We start from the raw sequence: 21,801 nt of genomic DNA on the forward strand, positions 1-21,801 counted from the left end.
ACATAACGCATGCACTCAAGTGACTCCACAACAAGTACAGATATGACTCTGTCATTGTCCATGTTGGAGTGAATGACTTGCGACGTACCTCCCTGGACTACATGAAAAGAGACATGGAAGAGATCCTGCCTTCGTCCTGCCTTCACCCAGAATGATACCACAAAATGATTCACTTCAGTAATTGGCTAAGCTTCTGGTGTCATTCAAAGGGGATCCAGTATATGTCTGCCTGGGACGACATGATCGACAGACCATGATGCTTTGCCAGAGATGGTCTGCACTTGTCGCCCCTGGGATTCAGGTTACTGGCTAAGGCTCTTGCCACCCCTATAGTGCCTTTTTTAGGCAAAGTTCAAAGGACAAAACCACCACTGTAACAGGTACAAGCATGCAAAATCTGAAGGTAATGCTACTCAATGCTAGAACTCTAAACCTCAAAATGCACTCTCTTGAGACACTCCTAAAAATGGAGAACATCGATATCTGTGCAGTTCAAGGCTCCAGAGAGCACCCCTGCAATATCAGGCTACAACTCTTACCACACTTTTCAGCCAACAAACCAGGACAGAAACACTAAAGGTGGAGGAGTGTCCATATTCACCAAGGATATTCACTACACCAGGCTAGTTGCCCAACACAATGCGTCTGAAATTCTCCAGGTGCAACTAACACTAGGTAAGACTGCAATCCAAATTGTAGCTTGCTACAGATCCCCTACCATGCCCCAATATTCTCACTTCACCTTCCTAAACATACTGGAAAATATTAAGATATAACCAAACACCCTAATACTGGGTGATTTTAACTACCCTGCCATTAACTGGGAAAACTACTCTTGTATCAAACCCTTTGCCCAACGGTTCTTGGAATTCATAAATTCCAATGCCCTGCATCAACTAATCCTTAGTCCCACCAAGGGCTCCAATATCCTAGACCTGGTCTTTACCAACATGGGAAATCGATGCTCCACACTTATGGTCACCCTCTCCTTGGTCAGGTCTGACCATAAGCTAATCACCCTTGACATCCACATCCAACCCCCACCCCCCAGTAAGGAAACCTCCGTAAAAAACTTCTCCAAAGCCATCTTCATGCTACTCAAGTCAAAAGGGACAAACTTCATAACACACATGCAGACGGGAGCTGAAAGTTCGACTGCTGAATCCTACACTAAGGCACTATACGAGCACATCCACTCATGCATGAATCGTGCCATCCCAAATATAACCAAGATGCTCTCATCCAAAAAAAGGAAGCCAATCTGGTGGTCCCCTGCTATAAACAAACTTTACAACAAAAGGAAGAAACTGTTGTAGAAAAGAGGAAAATCTCAGGATGCAAAAAACTCCCTCACCAGCCTCAGTAAGAAGCTGAGATACTGCATAAAATCCTCAAAAGCGAGTTACAAAAATAAAATTGCCAAAGATTCCAAAGACATCCACAAGGCATTCTATAACTATGTCAAGAATCTAAATGGCAATGCTCAGATCTGCTCTGAGCTACAACAGAATGGCATTAAATATACTGATCCCAAGGATATTGCCAATATCCTGGTAGATCGATTCAGTGCAAACTTCAGCCATCTATTACCCCCTAAAGGGCCCATCTCAATACTGAAAGATTGACAATTTCCAGTAATAATGGCCACACAGGTAAAATATGCACTCTCCAAAGTTAAGAATACAGTATCCATGGGACCAGACGACATCTCAGGCTGTGTACTACATGAACTACAAAATAAACTGCCACCTCACCAAAGTGACATGTTTAATCATAGCCTCACCTCAGGCATCATACCCACTGAGTGGTGCACAGCTACAGTTATTCCACTCCACAAGGGAGGATTCACCTTGGATCCTGGGAACTACCACCCCATCAGTCTGACAAGACTGATCTGCAAGGCCATGGAACGTATTATCATGGAACTTATAAACAAAGACATTGGCAACATTCAAACACTGGACCCCACATAGTTTGGGTTTGTGAAGGGCCAATCTTGTCTCCTGAACCTGATTGACTTCTTCAAATCAGTCTCCAGAGCCGTGGACAAGGGTAAGGTGGTCCACACAACCTATCTGGACCTCGCTAAGGTCTTCAACACCATCCCCCACTCTGGAATCATAAATAAACTTATTAAACTGGGCATTAATCCCTATGTCACTCGATGGGGTGCCAACTGGCTTATTGACAGAACCCATACTGTAAAATAGCCAACTCCAAATCCAGCTCCAGACAAGTGACAAGTGGAGTACCTCAGGGTTCAGTCCTGGGACCGTTCTTGTTTGGCATCTACTTCTGTGAAGTACAGGCCAAGACTAAGGGACTCTAGCTAACAAAGTTTGCAGATGACTGAATCCCCAAATGATGTGGATATTTTACAAAAGGGCCTTACAGAAACAGATGCTTGGTGCCAGAGCCATGGGCTCAAGCTCAATGCCAAGAAATGTATAGTTATCCCCTTTGAGAAAAAACATGTACCCATGAATTACCACATAGGTGGCAGTACACTAAACACTGAAAGTGTGATAATAGACTTAGCGACACAGGTGGACAGTGGTCTCACCTTCGATAAACACATTGCTACAACAGTCAGGAAATCCTTCTATGTGGCACACCTCATCACTAAGGGCTTTTCATCCAGAAAAAAGAGGTAATTGTCCCACTGTACTCATCCCTCATTAGACCCATTATAGAATACAATAGTTTGGTATGTACCTCTCAAGACATCTGCAACAACTGGAAAGGCCGCAGAAATACCTCAATAAAAGAATTACAGGCCTAAAGCAGATGCCCTATGCTGACCATCTAAAAAAACTCCACCTATACTCTTTCGCATATCGTCTACTCAGAGGTGATCTCTGCTTAACAAACAAGGCCATGTTAAACCCAGAGCTGTTGGACATGTTACACTTAAAGAAATCCCTCAAAGCACACTCTCCAGGGATCTAAACCTTGTCATCACAATGAATAAAACATGCTGGAGGGATAGGTTCCTGAGTCAGAGACACCCCAGACACTGGAATAGACTGCCCATACATGTCAAGCAGAGCACATCTTTGACCCTCTTCAAAAGGAACCTTGATGACTGGATAGGAGATAGGAAATTCACCCCATGGATCATGTCAGTCGCCCTGCTAGACAGGAGTCCAGGGAAGTAAATACTGTGGGAAGAAATAGCCAGGGAATTGTTATGGCTAGGCTTGTATAGGCCCTATGGCTGATAGCCTAGTACCAACCTATGAACTATGAATCAGGTGTTGGCTTCATATATGTGCATAGATAGCCTAATAAATTACAGAGACAGCTGTTTTCATAGCGTATTGCAAGTCTTTCCACCTTTATTTGCATCACTAACCCTAAGAGTAGAGCAGACAAGGCATGCAGTAACACTTAACATTACTCCTCTCCAGCTACACATGTAAGCACCAGTACCAACTCTATGCCACTGGTTCTCTGCCTGCTGGTGCTGCCTTTCATCTCAGTGTAGGAGGACTGACACTAAACTACAGATCCACCCTCCATCTAGGTTAAGCTGCTAATTGCCTAGATCTGTTCCTATACCCAAGTCAAGGAAAAAAAATCCAGCTAGTATTTTGCCGAGTCCTCCTCTGTGTTGCTGTTATCAAGTCAGTCCACAATACCCATGCCTGTAATACTATATCACTTACTTTCAGAATACAGAGCATAAGATGGTGCTAGCAGTGCCTTCTGTCTCAGAGAACTAAAATCATGTCTGTTGGCATGCTTTTATAAAAGAGACATCTTTTGCTGTTGGAAGATACCAAGAGGTCATACATATTATCAGGTTAACTCCTTACATCCAAGTGATGCCTCCAGGTGCATCTGCAGTTAACTCCTACTGACGCCATTAGGTGTCAAATATTGCTTGCTCATATTCAATAATTCTAAAACCATGCTATGTACAAGGTTTTAAAAAGATTTCATCTTAAAGTTTACACAATGGCAAACTCAACTGCATTAATATTTGACCACTGTCTAGTTTAGGTAAATAGATATTAACTGTTGTTTTTATGACATTAATTTATATAGCTATAATTTTCACATTTTATAAACGTCTCAACAACCAAGTAACACAAGCAGAACTTCTTAGCCTTATATGAAAGTTCTCAGCTAGACGAATAAAATGCTACTAATAGTATTTGTGCAACTTGAGTGTTTGCTGAGATATTGTAAGTTGTTTACAAAATATTACAAATGTAATAGTTACTATGTTTACTGTGACTTATAAAATTCAGTTTAAGACCTAGAACCTAAGGAATACTAACACTGTAAAAATAGTTTGTGCTGAAGAGTTTGCCATTTATGCTTCTTTCATAACCCCTATGGTTCCAGAGATATGAACATTTGTTTGACATAGGATATAATTTGATTCTGTCAAAAGGCTTTGGCTCCGCCCATTGGAAGTTACAGCGCAAACTTCCTGATCTCCATTGGAGTGAATGGGTTAATACATCTAGGACACTTGTTATAACAACTTATTTAACTTAGCTTTCTTAATCACTTTTACCATTCTTTGTAAAATCTTACCTTAATACAAATTCTTCTTGTGTGACTAGCCATTACCAAATGGTACTCTGAAACTTTCCAGTTGGGTACCTCAGAAAGTACAGTTTTGTACCTACCATAAATGTAGATGTTCGAGTGTTCACCCTGCTGCAGTCATTACACTTGGGTTATCCTGTCATCAGGCGGTCCCACAGTCGGCCGGATTTCCAAAGTCTTGGTCCGACATCGGTTGCTGTCGCCTCATCCCTGACGTCAGTGCGCCAGGGGTACATATATTGCAACTGATGCCATTTTCTTCAGTTTTTCTTGCCCCAGATGTCAGGTGCCCCCAAAAAGGTGATCCAAATTAGTACTAAAAGGTGGGAACACTGTACAAACACAAAATCCCTTCAGCTAAAAGCAAATACATCAGTAAGGCCTAGCAAAAATTTAACCAGTAAATCAGAGGGGTTGGAGGGAGGGTAACCTGGACTGCAGCAGGGTGAACACTCGAACATCTACATTTATGGTAGGTACAAAACTGTACTATGTTCATCGTGTTACCCTGCTGCAGTCATTACACTTGGGTTGAGTCCCAAAGCTAAGGTAGGGTGGAGGCATCATAGAGGGTTAGTGGAGGCAATGAGGCCCTGCAGAACTGCAGTGGCGAAGCCTGCCCTGGACTTAGAATAAAGAGGTAAGTGATAGTGTTTGTTGAAGGTGTGCACAGAACTCCAAGTTGCAGCTTCTAAGATTTCCTTGGTAGGAACCCCCCTGAGAAAGGCTGTAGAGGTAGCTGTTGCCCTGGTAGAGTGGGATCTAATGGTAGGAGGAACTGGTTTCCCATGATGGGTATAGCAGAATCGTATGCAATGGCCTATCCATTTAGAAATGGTTTGCTTGGATATGGCCCTCCCTTGAGAAGCTGTAGCATAGGAAACAAAGAGCTGGTCAGTTTTTCTGAAAGCCTTAGTTTTATCCAAGTAGTAATGAAGCTGCCTGTGAATGTCCAAGGAATGCAGGAGTCTCTCACCTTTGTTCTGTGGATTGGGGTAGAAAGTGGGTAGGTGAATGGTTTGATTTAGAGCTACACTGGAAACCACCTTAGGCATGAAGGAAGGATTAGTTCGTAGAGAAACTCTGTCTTGCTGAAAAACCAGGAAAGGTTCCACTGCCATAAGTGCCTGCAATTCTGAAACTCTCCTAGCAGAAGTTATTGCCAGGAGCAGGGCAATCTTCCAAGATAGGAACTGAAGGTCTGCAGAAAAAGCTAGTTCAAAGGGAGGTAGCATTAGTTTTTCCAGAACAAAGTTGAGGTCCCATGTTGGTGTAGGAGCTCTTCTAGGTGGTCTAATGTTTTTTGCCCCTCTGAGGAACTGCCTTAGGAGAGGATTTGAAAATAAAGGTGGATTTGTGTCATAGTGAGCTGAAATAGCTGAAGCATGGATTTTAATTGAGGAGAAGGAAAGTCCTTTATGCAACACCTCAGCTAAATACTGCAGAATGTGAGGCATATGAGGCTGAGTTGTGTCTTGGCCTTTAGCTTGGTTCCAAGCAGTAAACCTTTTCCATTTGTCCGAGTAAGCCTTCCTGGTGCTTGGCCTCCTGGCTTCTAGAATAACATCCAGTACTGCTTGTGAAAGAGGGGCTGGTTGGATGCTTAATTGATTTGCCATGCAGCCAGGTTTAAGGTTTTGATCTGGCTGTGTAGAATCTGCTTGTCTTGCTGCGTGAGAAAATGAGGTATTTGAGGCAATATCCATGGTGGGCTGTGAGCCATATTCTTTAATAGCGGGTACCGGTGCTGGCGTGGCCATTCTGGGGCTATGAGAATCATTTGAGGTTTCTCCTTTTTGACCTTCAAAATAACCTTTGTGAGAAGAGGTAATGGAGGAAAGGCATATGCTGTCAGGTTTTTCCAACTGAAGGAGAGAGCGTCCACTTTCCAAGCTTGATGGTGGAATGTCCTTGTACAAAATTTTGTCAGCAGGTAGTTTTGAGGACTGGCAAATAGGTCTATATTTGGTAGGCCCCATCTTTGAGTTATCATTGTAAATATTTGTGGGTCTAGCTTCCACTCGTGGGGATCTTTGATGTTTCTGCTTAGGTTGTCTGCCAATGTGTTTTTCTGTCCTGGCAGGAGTTGAGCTTGTAACTGGACTTGGTAGGCCAGAGCTGTTCTCCATAAGATTAGTGCTTGCCTGCAAAGATGGTAGGAATGTGTGCCCCCTTGTTTGTTTATGTACCACATTACTGTGGTGTTGTCCGTCTTTATTGCAAGTTGTCCAGGGTGTAGTAGATCCTTGAAGGCTGTCAGAGCTTTCTGTACAGCTAGCATCTCTTTTTGGTTTATGTGCAGTTTTCTTTGTTCTGCAGTCTACAGGCCTTGAATGCATTTATCTGCCATGTGTGCCCCCCCAGGCATAGTTTGAAGCATCTGTTGTGATAGTTTGCCTGGGTGGGGGCAAGGTGAAAGGCTGACCCTTGTTGAGGTGATATGCCTGTGCCCACCATAGAAATTCCTGTTGAAGGCAGGGAATGAGAGATATCACTGTGTCCAAGCTGTGGCTGTGTTGAGACCATACGCTTTTTAGGTACCACTGTAATTTCCTCATATGCAGTTTTGCAAATGGTATTATCAGAATGCAAGATGCCATGAAGCCCAAAGCCTGCAGAATTTTTCTTGCAGTTAATTGGGTCTTTGTTGCCATTGTCTTGAAATATTGAGTCAGTTGTAATTGCTTGTCTGGTGTAAGATAAGCCTTCTGGGCCGTTGTGTCCAAGCTGGCACCCAGGAATGTCATTTTTTGTGAGGGTACTAGTTTTGACTTCTTTTCATTTACTGTGTACCCCAGACAATTCAGTAGGTGTTTCACAAAAGCTAGATGTTGTAAGAGAATGTGTTTTCTTTCTGCTTGGATGAGGCAGTCGTCCAGGTATGGATATATTTGAATTCCTCTTTGTCTGCAGTATGCAATTACTGGTGCCAGGCATTTTGTGAATACACTGGGCACAGTAAATAAGCCAAAGGGCAGTGCAGAGAATTGATAATGTGCTGAACCAGCAATTAAATGGAAGTATCTTCTGCAACTTTGTCTGATAGGGACATGCAGGTATGCCTCCTTGAGGTCCAATGTTACCAGCCATGCTTCCTTGCCTAACATGGGAAGTAGCTGCTGTAGTGTTAGCATCTTGAATTTGGGAACTTGTAAGTAAGTGTTTAGAATTGAAAGGTCCAGAATTGGTCTCCAAGCATTTTCTTTTCTGGGTACTAGGAAGAGTCTTGAGTAAAATCCTTGGCCTTGCTCTTGAGTTGGTACCCTTTGAATGGCTCTCATGGCCATGAGAGCTGTAATTTGTTTTTGAGCCTCTGCCCTTTGATTTTGTGGCAGGTTTGGCATTCCTCTTTTTATTGGCAAGGTGTGAAAGTGGAATCTGTATCCTCGTAAAATTATGTCTAGTACCCATTTGTCCTTTGTGACCATGTGCCAGTTGTCTGCAAATAGTGCTAGTTTTCCCCCCAGGGGGGCTGACAAAAGAGCTTTGTTTGGCCAGCTGAGGTGCAAGTCATTGAGTTTACCTTCTGGTGGGTTGAGACCTGTCTTCTCCTCCCTTCTGGGTTGGAGTGCCCCATTGGCGAGGTTTATACTGAGCTTGTGGTTGTCCTCTGCCCCTTGGGCACCTGTATTTACCCCTCTGAGGCCTGTCAGTGGCTGGAAAGGACCAATTATTTGTTGGCCAATTTCTGCTGAAGCGAGGGGGTTATACTTGTAGGAAATCTTTGACTGTCTGCATTGATTTTGCCTTACCTTCCATTTTCTTTAAAACTTCTTCTGCTTTAACACCAAAAAGAACATCCTGCTGTAAGGGAGCATCTAGTAGTTTTGCTTTAACATGATCAGGCAGACTTTGTTCCTTTAACCAGGCATGCCTACATATAACTGATCCAGTGACAGCTGCTCTGCAGGAGGCCTCTAAAGAATCAAACCCACATTGCAAGGTATGTTTGCCCACCTGCTCGGTGGCGTGCAACAAATCCTGTACTTCTTTCAATTCAGATTGTTGAGGGAGGGTGATTATCTTTTGTTTTAACTGAGAGATCAGAAATTGCTGATACTTAAGCATATGAAATTTGACAGTTTAGAGCTCTCGTAGCTAAAGTGGCTGAGATGTAAACTTTTTTCCCCCATCTGTCTAGTGCTCTTGAATCCCTTTCAGAAGGTACTGGATTTTTAGCCATGGAAGCCTTAGTCCCCTTGGGACCCTGGGAGATAGTCTCTGGGTCAGCTACTGGGCTTTTGTAAAGAAATTTGTGGGAATCAGGTACCCTGTAGTATCTGTCAGGCTTGGCCAGGGCAGGAGGCAGAGAGTCAGGGCTGAAACTGGATTCTAAGTAGACATCATCCACAATGTCCAAAACAGGAGGGATGGCTAGAGGTCTGTGTTGGGGGAGTAAAAGAAACTCTCTGAGCCTTTTCTTGGAATCAGAGTAATCCTGACCTTCCCAGTGAAAATGTTCCCTCATAGTGTGTAAAGTTTCCCCAAAAGAGTAATCTTCTGGAGGGGAAGCTGAGGGAATAGAGTCCTCAGCATCAGAATCTTCATAAGGAGAGAAGGAATAGTCTTGGTCCTCAGAGGAATCCGAAGAAATAGACAGTTGTTCAGAGGAAGCAGATTCTTCCTCTTGTCTAGGTCTTTTGTCAGGAGGAGGCTGAGAACCCCTGATAAGAGAAATCAAATCTTCAGCCATCTTGAGCATCTGTTTCTTAGGCATAGGGCCTTGAACAGGAGACTGAAGTGAAGCCTTTTTCGGTTTGGAAGGAGTCTTCGACTTGGAAAACATTTTGACTGTAAGAGTCGTCGGTCTGGAAACTCCTTCAGAAACTGATGGCATTTCAGAAGCACCGACATCCTTGGAAGGTAAATCGTCGGTAGGGCCTGAAGTAAAAGGCTGCGTCGGCCTAGTACATTCCGTCAAAATATCTGTAGCGGTCTCGGTTTCTTGAACTGCGGTAGTCAGAGGCTGCGTCGGAGCCTCACTGATAACCGGAGAACCGGAGACCGGATCAACTGAGGCCTCGGAATCGGGCTTAGGCGTGGGCTGTCTATCCTTATCCCTGTGCTTTTTGTGCACGCCGGTAGTCGGTAGCTCCGACGGCATATTATAATTAAATTTTCTGCCAAAAAAGTGTCATGCAAAATCAAATCGTCTTTTAATAGTACGTTTATTAAATCTAGCACAAAAACGACAAGAAGTGACGTCGTGATCAGGGCCTAGGCAAGGTATGCAATAAGAATGAAAATCCTTATGAGGTATTTGCTTCCCACAAGAAATACAATTGTTAACTTTTTCTGACATCAGTCTGAGGCAAGAAAAGTTTCCCCAACGGGGTACTTAGCTTTATTGAAGACTTCGGTCTGAAATTCAAATTCGAAAATCTCAGGAGTCGGCCGACCGGCACTTGCGAACTGCTTCTGCTTCGGGCACCGCGCAGCAAGAAAGACTGGAGAAAATGGCATTGGTTGCAATATATGTACCCCTGGCACACTGACGTCAGGGATGAGGCGACAGCAACCGACGTCGGACCAAGACTTTGGAAATCCGGCCGACTGCGGGACCGCCTGACGACAGGATAACCCAAGTGTAATGACTGCAGCAGGGTAACACGATGAACATCTGATATGTTTTTCACCAATGTGCTATCATGCAAACAGAACTTGACAAGCTATTCAGTTTACCAATGAAAAAAGAAAGAATGAAAGAAAAGAAAGAAATATCATGTCTGTATTCCTTTGAAGTAAACATATATGCCTGTGGATCCACTGTTATTTGGTATGATTTAAATGACACTTGCTTAATCGGCAGTGAAACATCTAAAGTATTAAAAGATCACATTCCAAAGTAAGCAACACTGCAATGGTCACAAAATGCTGTTTTTGCTTGGGCCAACCCCCCCTGTATGATGCACTATATTAACAACCAAGTCAAACAAACTCAAAAAAAAAAAAAGAAAATGTGAAGAACAGACATAAAGCTCACATTCTCCTTATTCTACCTGCACAGTACAACACCTGTGACTCAACCAGTTTCAACATTATGAAATGTCAGCTTTGGGAACCCAGTGATGATCTGTAGCAGGGTTCTGAGATTCGTCCATAAGGAAGGGTGGCAAACAGTAGGATTCCCAATGCCATTAACAGAATGCGCAAACATATTTGAGTATGGATGAAAAAAAAAAAAGAAACACCCCAGTAATGTATAAACCTTAAAGTGCATTAAACTATTGAAACACAAAAATAACTTTCTGACGACACTCATCTATTTTTATAGTGAGATGTATATTTTACAGCTGAAATGTTACCAATAGATCTAGTTGTAAAGTATCCCTTTTCTGTCAGTGAAATGATGGTAAAAGGAGACAAGGTGAGCATAAGTTAGAAATACTGAAGCAAAGATAACATACCTGTCTACTGACAACTTCCTCTTCTAGCTTGTCCCATCGCTGTCGGAAGATATACAGGGGTGGTTCAGCCCCTTCTGGCTCATCTACCCCATGCAGTCTGTGAAGGTTTAGGCTCTCCATTTCAATTTTTTGCTGGTACACCTCACGCTTGAACACCTGGGTAGAGAAAGAGTTCAGTTGTAACAGAACTCAGGCACCCTAACAGCAATGATTGTACTTCAATAGGTCTCATCATGTGAACACATGGATATACTTAAGGACACATGCAGGTGCACACGCATACACGCACACACACACACACACACACACACACACACACACACACACACACACACACACACACACACACACACCTACATATGTACATTTGCATGCATACACATGCACATACACACACGTACGTATGCATGTATGCGCATACATACAGACAGACACACACACACACACACACACACACACACACACACACACACACACACACACACACACACACAAGCTAATGTTATGTTTGCTGTATTTTGCCATATTTTAGTATACTGTTCAGTGTTGTATTCTTTTTTTCATAAAAAAGCATTACACTTAGGCATTTTCAATTTTAGTGACTATGTAGCTCCAGTAGAACCCATTTGTCCCTTTTCTAGGGAATGCTCAAAAACTGTGAGCTACAATAGAAATGCAAGAGATCTGTGGTACATCTTATATATCTATCACTAGTTAAACATAAATGATATGGTTTAATGACCAGTGCAATAAATTTAGCAACATTTCGGAAATAGATATTTTTCTGAAAGATGCCAGTTTAATTCTAAGAGTCACTCAGCTGAGATGCATCATGATAGATTTTAGTAGGTTATCTATCTATCTATCTATCTATCTATCTATCTATCTATCTATCTATCTATCTATTCTATCAGAATGCTAAAGTTGTTCGGTTAGCTGTTGGCTGAAAAAAGGTCTGGCTCTTTTAAGAGACTAAGTGTAATTGAAGCTAAGTGAGTTCCAGATTTGAGATTATTACAGAAGGCTCTGGAACCCAACTAACATACAAAAATCTCTAGAAAACTAAAATAGAACATAAAGTATGGGTAACCTCAGTTATACAAAGCAGGGCTACTCTGAAACTGCTCTAATGATCAATCGGTTGGTGGCAGACATTTGTTCTGAATTTTGTGTAGATGGAAAAAGGACTTTTCCCTTAGAATATGATTGCTTTTTTCAAGAACCAAACTGATCTTCTTTGGAAACATATAGAGAAACCTCACTTTCTGGGAAAATTGTTCAGTTTTTGTCTTGAGGAGGAATTAATCTAACTATAAATAGCTCTGACACAGCAGGGAAATCTGTCAGAAAACTAGAAGGCTTGTATCCTGAGATTTTAGCTGCATCGCAATGCAAGTAACCCCAGTGATATACTGCACAATGCCCAGTGTATCACATTCCTTCATATAACAGGAAAGAAAGCCATTTAGATAAAGTATATGAAAGCGGAGGAAAGAAATAGCTTGGCGATACTGAAAACATCCTAGGTGACCTGAGTTTGATTACTATCTCGGGTGAAACGGAGCATGGTTGTTTCTATCGTAGGAGGGAGGGTGCATGCTGATGTCACTCTAGTAGAGCTTTGGTGGAGGCCAGAGCTCTCAGAGAAGACATTAGATTGGTAGGTGGGGAGACAAGCAACAGGATCTCCACCCTTTTGGTCCAGGGGTGGAGATGCATGCTAATGTAGTTCCCTATAGCCCAGGCAACCATAATGATATTGAGTTAAGCATGCAGTTGTGAGGCTTAGGGCCAGGAATAAACAGTAGCCCCATGGATGGTGGAACTACTCCCAGTGCTCAGCTCTCACCTTCAGGCTGAGTGAAAGTACAAGTATGAGTCCTGATGGAGAAATGAGTCAATACTGCGTGGCAAGCATGTGGGCCTGATGGTCAGGGGTGCTGCCCAAAAAAAGAATACTGATTCATGTGTTACAAAGTAAGGGCATGGAGTACATGACTGTGAATTTAGGCAACTGTGTGATGCTTTAGGCAGAGGTAGAATAGTTTGTGGCACATGAAATGACTGGGTAGAGGCAGACAGTCAAAATAATCAAATGTAATACTAGAAAAAGATATGCGTCATACCAGTGAATCATCAAGCACACATTTAAGATGCGTAACTGATTACTTACAAATGTGTAAACATGACACTCTGCCTGAGAATGAAGAAAAATTTAAACCTAAAGGCTATAAGAATAATACATCTTAAAAAATGAACATGCAGGTAACTATGTATTATCCAAAACTGTTCCTAGCAATAAATGATCAGAAAAGGACCACATTCATTATGTGTGTTGGGGTCTCAGACAAAAAAAAAGGAATATAAAGAAAAATATCAAGTTCATACAATGTATTCATGTTTTAATAAGTTGGCAAGCAGCTAACATAATATGTAACTATAGACAGGTCTGAACACAGTTCTTGACCTTCATTGAAGCTGTTTATGAATTTCATTAACTTGATTTTAAAATCTCAAGATACATGTTGAACTTCAGAATGAAAGTTTACTTATTTTGATGCAATTGGTGGGTTGCAGTGTCCGATTTTGAATGAGGCTGGATATATATAAAAAATTTTAAATTAGTTTTATTTTAAACTATTAAGACATATGCCAATTTTTATAATGATGATTTAATTAATTGATTGATTGATTGATGATCCACATCACCATTGATTTTGAATGTATAAAAAGCCAGTACTTCAACTATGAAAATAGATCTGAAGAAGCGTGCCTTGGGAGTACGCGAAAGTGCTCATCTGTTTTAATAAACTTGGTTTGCATTTTACTTTATCGTGGTGGTCCGTCTCCGGTTTTTATATTTCATTCATATGAAACTATTGGCCATTATATGAGAGCATGTTTTTAACAGATAGAAGTCATGAAAGCAGAACATTGACGTTTTGGAGATTAATAGTTAATTAAAAACATAAATTGCCGTGACTACAGTAAAAATGCAGTTTGTTAACATTCTACAAGCTAAAAGCAGATAGAGAAAGAGAGAATACAAAAAGAGCTGTTTGACAAAAAGCGTGATAATAAAACTAAAAATGAGACCCAAGTCTGGACTTACAGAAAATTGATAAATGGCATACCTGTTTTATTTAAATGTGATATTAGACCAGAGCATAGTAAAATGTCTAAGGGTACTAGTCATAAAACCTGTGCACCATGGAGCAGACTTGTAGAACCATAGATTAGCTTACGAAAGCCTATTGTGATTCATAACAGTAGCAACATAATGGAGTAAGAATTTGTACTCTGCCTTACTCTATGGCGCAGGTATTGTAGGCCATGCATGGAATGCATATGTGATTCACCCTCTTCCTGAATAAAACACAAGCACTGAATTAACAGTTCATCCCAGTAGAATAACCCACACAAATTCAGTCACACACACTCTACAGGGACTTCTTGCCAATGGAATCTAACACAGCACTAATTAATATGGTAATGACCCTAGACCACCATCTTCTATAGAGAGAGAGAACATTTTTTATGAACCATTCCCAAAGAAGATGGTGGATCACAACACAGCAGTGACAGGCAACACAGTAAGTTATATTTTATGTATATGTATCTCCATAGTAAAATATAAAATACTCTGCAGACCTGCCTGTCACTGCTGTGCTTGTAGTATTGTTTTGTTAGATAGCACTGTTACTCATCCAGAGCACAGGAGTATGCACTTCGGCACCACTCAAGAACACAAGATGACAATTGTATGCTAGCACCCCTTAATCTAATAAATGAATTTAGGTAGTAGACACTGGTGTACAAAACATTATGCAAGATGCCCATGTACATTCAGAATGCTGGCTTTAACAGACAAGCTAAGGAAAGCTACATGTGTCTTATTATTATATTTTGGATAGAAACTGAAGTCTTTAAGTCAAATGTAATTGAGGTGTGAGTACTAAAATGAAGTATGTGGACATTTATTTCAAGTTGTAGTGGCCTAATATACTTAATAGGTATGCATGTGTATTTATGGGTATGATTAAGAGAATTCAAGAAAAATATCTCTAAAATGAGAAAAAAATCATCTCAAATAAAAAGAATCACATGAATAAAGAAATAAAGCATACTTCTATGATACAGTTCAGGGAGACGCTGCAACAGATCTTTTCTCATGTTACCAGATACAGTAAAAGCACTCAAAAAGAGTGTAAATTAACATATTTGAGCAGTGTCAAGTCAAAGTCAGAGCAAAAATGGATTTTTTCAGTCCATAAGTAAATGATGTGTGAAAAAGGCAGAATTTAAAGTTTTTTTAGATAAAACGCTACAAGAAAATAAAGAGTGTAAGTATATTTAATCTGTTATATCATTAACTCCATAGATGTCGAAACATAAAATTCACAATTTACAGGCAAAAAATGCCCTAGAGAATTATTTTGAGCTGTCTGCTGGTTTAAGATGCCTGAAAATAGAATATCATATTAAATTATCAGCAGAATGTCCACCAGTGTACACTCCAAGTGGCCTTGAGGAAAAAGACAAAGTAAGAGATCAAATGATTCGAATTGCTTGGCATAATAGTTAAACAGATAGAGCCCACAGATGTGGTCAAAGCATGTCAATTGTTGTGATAGAAGTAAAAGCTAGGATTTACACAAGCCCAAAAGACCTTAATGAATGGATTCTGAAATGAATGGATTCTGAGAGAACATTACCTCTCAGATACAAAAGAATAAATAGTAGCTACTATGCTTAATGCAAAGCGATTCATAGTCCTGAATGCTAATCAAAGAACCTGACAAATTAAATGTGATGAGGCAAGCTCTAAGCTGTAGACCTTCAAGTCAGCATTGGGTAGAAAAAGCTTTCAGAGATTACCATTTGGTATTTTATCAGCTATCAGAAGTCTTCCAATGTGCTGTAGCTTATATGATTGAGGACATAGAAGGGGATGTAAATATTACTTATAACATTTTGATCTGGTGTAGTACAAAACAGGGACATGTCATCACATTAATTAAATTACTACATAAAGGACTGAAGGTTTGAAACTGAACAGACCAAAGTGTCTGCTCGTTGTCTCATCTTTGAAATACATGGGTCTTCTAACTGCTAATGTGTTACAACCAGCTGGTAATAAGGTGTATGTAAGTGTAAATATGCAATAATCTTCAGACTATACCTCATTAATAGGATTCTTAGGGGTGGTACAATATCTTTGCAAGTTTATACCTCACTTATCAGATATAACCATATCTTTAAGAAAGCAACATAAGTACAGTTTGAAATTAGTTAGAGGATTAAGCTGTAAACCTTGAACTATGAAATAGACTGGTGACAACTGCATTTACACCCAGATACTATGATGCAGCAATACCTACTACATTACAAGTGAATGCAAGTTAATAGGGGATAGGAACAGTAATACTTCAAGAAGGAGAGGTCTAACAGATGCACAAACCAGGTATATGCAAACAAAGAGTGTAATGCTAGCTATAGTCTTTGACTGTCAGACATTTCAAGATTGTATATGGAAAACACTAATAATTAAAAAGATCACAAAAGCCTTAAGGAGCATTTGCAAAAGGTCACTAGATAAAGCATCAACTAGATCACACAGAACCTGGGAAGCAAATGTATATTGTTGTCATGCAAATTAGTGTTTATGTTATTGGGTGCAAGGAATATTTGCTAGAAGATTTGGAAGTAATATGGGTTATGAGATAGAAAAACAGAGATGTCTGAAAAATGCAAGAAGTGAAAGCACCTGCAATAAATAACAGAAATGCAGTTGTAGAGAGCTACCATAATAACAGAATGGTGGAACAATGTTAAGCAACCTCAACTTCTACTCAAATCATACAACACCTTACAGCACAAGGTATTGCACATACAATGTGTCTTACTTAAATGTGGTAAAATCAAATACCATCGAAAATTAATAAATCACATTGGTGAATGTCTATTTGAAAAAAAAAAAAAGAGCCAGATATATTATATATTGGCTGGTATGACAATCATCCAAATAGAGCAAATGATACAAAAGTGCATACTTTGTAGCATGTATAGAAATGAAAAGCAAAAGCTGTAAATGACCCAACCTGAAATACTGACGTTGGGGTTAAAAGCAGGAACTGATTTTGTTTTTGCATAATACCTTAACTTTATACTAGGTGTTGACTATAACTTAAAATACCCAGAAGTTATTCAACAGTAATAGGCTGGCCTCCATTAAAATCTCTTCCTCCTTCTTCACTTGAGAAAACAACTAGATAGAAAACGTCTCTTTACACAAATTGTGACGATTGGGGAGAGATGGGTGAAGACTGCCATCCTAGTCAAATAGAATTTGATATATAATTCTGGCATTTGTAAATAAATGTAAAATACAGGCATGTTTCTTGAGTGTAAAAGAATACTGTGAAATGTGGAACTGCAAAATATGTGACAACATTGCACTCTACTGGCCCAGTGAAGCATGTTGTGACCCTTTCATATTACATTTCATCTCCAGTGCGTCTTGATGAAGGTTTCATGCCCATTGTTTTAAGGCTAAAGTTTATGACCAGAATTTACATGTGGAAAGTGCTTTATTGCTCTAGTTTCTGCTAGAGTGTATATGTGAAATGCCTTGTATTGTTGTAAGTTTCTGAGCAGGTGTTAAATTGCTAAATAATGCAGTTTGTGGCCTGAGAACTCAGACCAGGTGTTAAGATGATGCAATATGAATACTGGGAAAACCTAAGTGTCGAAAATGATGTAATTTGGGAGGGCCTTAGAGACGTTTGTTAGTAATGTTTAAATACTATTTTTCACAAGAAACTGAGAGCATTTTGATCTTGGATATCCAACTCATCAGCACTCTGCCTAAGCTCATATGTAAGTTTCTAGCACTGTGATTTCTTGTAGGAATAGTTAAAGCTAGTAAATATTAATTAGGTATTTTTCTTTGAAATCAGACCTGTCCTACTCTATTATTTTAAGTTTCTGTGTGATCTCTGAACTCTTAGATATCTCTGTGGTGTAGTAGTTTTGTCTTGTGTTTTAATGATTTATTATTAAATATTTTTAAAACCTTCTACCTGCGGCTGGTTTGTGTAGAGATAAGCTCTAGAGTACATTGCATATTTATACAGGTTATTGTAATAGGCCACTCTAAAGTAAGCCTTAACTGTTAGTCATACTACCATTGGATTATAATATTGCACAGTAATAATTGGACACCCTTTTAAGGGCCTTTTAGTAGCTGATATTATTAGCTGGGTGGTGGCAGGGATTACTATCGTATGGTCTGGGTAAAGGGGCACAGCTGGAGAATCTGTGTCAGCCTTTGCCAGGAGTGTCTGTGAAGTTGTATAAATACTTATCTCAAAGTGTGTGTGTGTGTGTGTGTGTGTGTGTGTGTGTGTGTGTGTGTGTGTGTGTGTGTGTGTGTGTGTGTTTGTGTCAGCTACTTGACAGGGACATGAAGCACTGGTTGGACAGAGAGGGTACTGGATGTTTTAGCTAGCCCAACTAGGATGAGACCTGGACCCAATAGCTGTGCCAGTGGGGAATCTTATTGGGGACCTGGTGAGCAAGGGAGCAACCAGCCCCAGACTAACTGTGATCTCTGTGTGCACTTAAGGGAAATTGTACTTTACTGTGTGTATTAGTTATCCTTTCCTCTCTTCTATGAGATGACTTCCCTGGTGTTAGTGGTGAGGATTGAGGCTCCTTGATTGCTGGGACAGGACACTGTCATCACAAGTGTTTGGCAGTGGTGGATCTACTTCACATATTAATTGGCTTGCAGTGGTGTGGGTAGAGCAAATTCCTGTAGCTTATGTACAGTGATCTCTAAAAGTGTTTTGTACTCTAAAACAGCCATGCAGTGTATACTCAGAGTTCAGATCACAATTGTTTATTTCTTTTGTTAGCTTAGTGTTAGTCAGGGTAAGCAGGCAACATGTCAGTAGAAGAGTATGGAAAGCTGACAAGGAGCCAGCTGGCAGAGATGTGCTAAGCTAGGAGACTGGTGCATGGAAACCTGACTAAAGCAGACCTGATTGTAGCCTTGGTTACAGCTGCATCAGAAAACAGCAGCCTGGAGGGCAATCAGACTGACAGTGGAGATACAATATCCTCTGAGAATGGACAGCTCAACCGTTCTGCAGTGGACTTAAAAATCCAGCTGGAGCTAAAGAGACTTGAATTGGAGGCCAGGCGTATGGAACTAGAAGCAGCTGAGAAAATGAGGAGTCTACAAGCTGAGGAAAATGAATGGAAGAAGAGGCATGAGAGGGAAATGCTGACTCTTCACCAAAGTCATGGAGGTAATGGGGAAGGGAGTAACCAGACCCCAGAAGCACAAAAGGTTACTAAATTTCTTCCATAGTTTAAAGAGGGGGATAATTTTGATAGCTTTATTCATATGTTTGAGCGGGTATGTAAACAGTATGAAGTTGACCAATGGCTCTGGGTACGGTTCCTGACCCTCTTACTCCATGGTAAAGCTGTAACTTCTTAAGCAAAAATGCATGACACTGACTGTTTTGATTATACTGCTGTAAAAGCACTTGTTGGAATGTTTTAAGCTAACACCTGAAATGTATAGGAAAAAGTTTTGTAGCATAGACACAAGGCAGATGAAAATGTATGTGAATATGTTGTTGAACTTAGCACTTATTTTCATAGCTGGGTGAGTGGATGTCAGGTCACCACTTTTGAATGGCTGGCAGACATTTTGGTAAGGGAACAAGCCCTTAGCACTTTGCCTGAGGACATGAGGATCTGGTTAGCTGATTGACAGTGTGCTACTTCAGAGGAGTTGGGGAAGAAATGAGACCTATACCTGGCCAGCAGGGCAGCCCTGCACAGGAAGGGTACCCCCAGTACTGCTCATGGATCTAAAGGAACCCATGATGGGCAGCACAGACTGACCCAAAAGAATCCGCCAGTAGCAGGGGAAGCCACTAGTCCAGGTACATGTCCAGGAGCTATGGTTAAATGTTTTGAATGCAACCAGTGGGGCCATGTGGCATACAGGTGTCCACGGAGGCAAGGTGGGGAACCAAAGGCGAGGGAGCCAGTAAGTGAGAAAGACAAAATGCCAACAGTGGGTTGTCTTAAGACAACAGGGGTATGGAACTACCATCCTGCAGATGTCCTGAGAGGGAAGGATTTGGATGAGGCAGTACTATTTACTTAAGCAGTTACATGCAGTGAGGCTAGGAGACAAACATGTGGGTCTAGTAGCCTGGGGGAGACCCAGACAGACTGCATACTTGCAGCCAGGACTGCTGAGATGGTTACTTCAGGAAGTGAGCTATGCTGTAGCAGTGAGACTGAAAGTGAGCCACAACTGCTTGTGGATACTGATGTTCCCTTGGACAGGGTAACTGCAAAGGTAGAGGTGAGTAGTAGTACCCAGGCTGACCTGGTCTTGATGAAGGTTTCATGCCCATTGTTTTAAGGCTAAAGTTTATGACCAGAATTTACATGTGGAAGGTGCTTTATTGCTCTAGTTTCTGCTAGAGTGTATATGTGAAATGCCTTGTATTGTTGTAAGTTTCTGAGCAGGTGTTAGTTTGCTAAATAATGCAGTTTGTGGCCTGAGAACTCAGACCAGGTGTTAAGATGATGCAATATGAATACTGGGAAAACCTAAGTGTCAAAAATGATGTAATTTGGGAGGGCCTTAGAGACATGTTTGTTAGTAATGTTTTAATACTATTTCTCACAAGAGACTGAGAGCATTTTTATCTTGGATATCCAACTTATCAGCACTCTGCCTAAGCTCACATGTAAGTTTCTAGCACTGTGATTTCTTGTAGGAATAGTTAAAGCTAGTAAAGATTAGTTAGGTATTTTTCTTTGAAATCAGACCTGTCCTACTGTATTATTTTAAGTTTCTCTGTGATCTCTGAACTCTTAGATATCTCTGTGGTGTAGTAGTTTTGTCTTGTGTTTTAATTATTTATTATTAAATATTTTTAAAACCGTCTACCTGTGGCTGTTTTTTGTAGAGATAAGTTCTAGAGTACATTGCATATTTATAGAGGTTATTGTAATAGGCCACTCTAAAGTAAGCCTTGACTGTCAGTCATACTACCATTGGATTATAATATTGCACAGTAATAATTGGACACCCTTTTAAGGGCCTTTTAGTAGCTGATTGAAGTAGTCTACTTGACAGGGACATGAAGCACTGGTTGGACAGAGAGGGTACTGGATGTTTTAGCTAGCCCAGCTAGGATGAGACCTGGACCCAATAGCTGTGCCAGTGGGGAATCTTATTGGGGACCTGGTGAGCAAGGGCGCAACCAGCCCCAGACTAACTGTGATCTCTGTGTGCACTTAAGAGAAATTGTACTTTACTGTGTGTATTAGTTATCCTTTCCTCTCTTCTATGAGACAACCTCCCTGGTGTTAGTGGTGAGGATTGAGGCTCCTTGATTGCTTGGCCAGGGCACGGTCGTCACACAAATATCTATGTATCTTTCTGGACCACTTTGTCTCTATAACCACCCATATTGCGCACCTGAAGAACAAACATAACCCCTTTCATTTTCATTTTGCTACCAAATCCTTTTGTTTCTTTGGTACCACATGAATGCAAAATAAACAGAAAAGATTTTCTCCACACCCAGATCAAATAGGCTCTGCCCTTCTCATATATGCTTCCATTCAACATTAAATGGACATACAAATCCTTAATAATCAGGTCTGCATGTTAGTTTTAATGCTGCCTAAACTCAGACATCACTGCAAAAGTCTCTCTCAGTCCAACTGGCTTCCAGTTAAGGAAAGAACGGACATTATTCTCATTATTATTCATAAACCTGTTGCA

General features: G+C 40.8%; 1 protein-coding gene across 1 annotated transcript in view; it reads right to left on the minus strand.

Annotated features, from left to right (window-relative positions):
• Nucleotides 1-21,801, minus strand: part of LOC122797773 (microtubule-actin cross-linking factor 1-like) — an 899,011-nt gene that overhangs the window by 491,045 nt on the left and 386,165 nt on the right. The window contains exon 17 of the mRNA XM_044066295.1: nt 10,971-11,126. Coding sequence (XP_043922230.1) covers nt 10,971-11,126 — 156 coding nt within the window. The remainder of the gene's footprint in view (nt 1-10,970; nt 11,127-21,801) is intronic.

Source organism: Protopterus annectens, chromosome 3.part1, assembly GCF_019279795.1.
Source record: "Protopterus annectens isolate FY-2018-M chromosome 3.part1, PAN1.0, whole genome shotgun sequence".
NCBI lineage: Eukaryota > Metazoa > Chordata > Ceratodontiformes > Protopteridae > Protopterus > Protopterus annectens.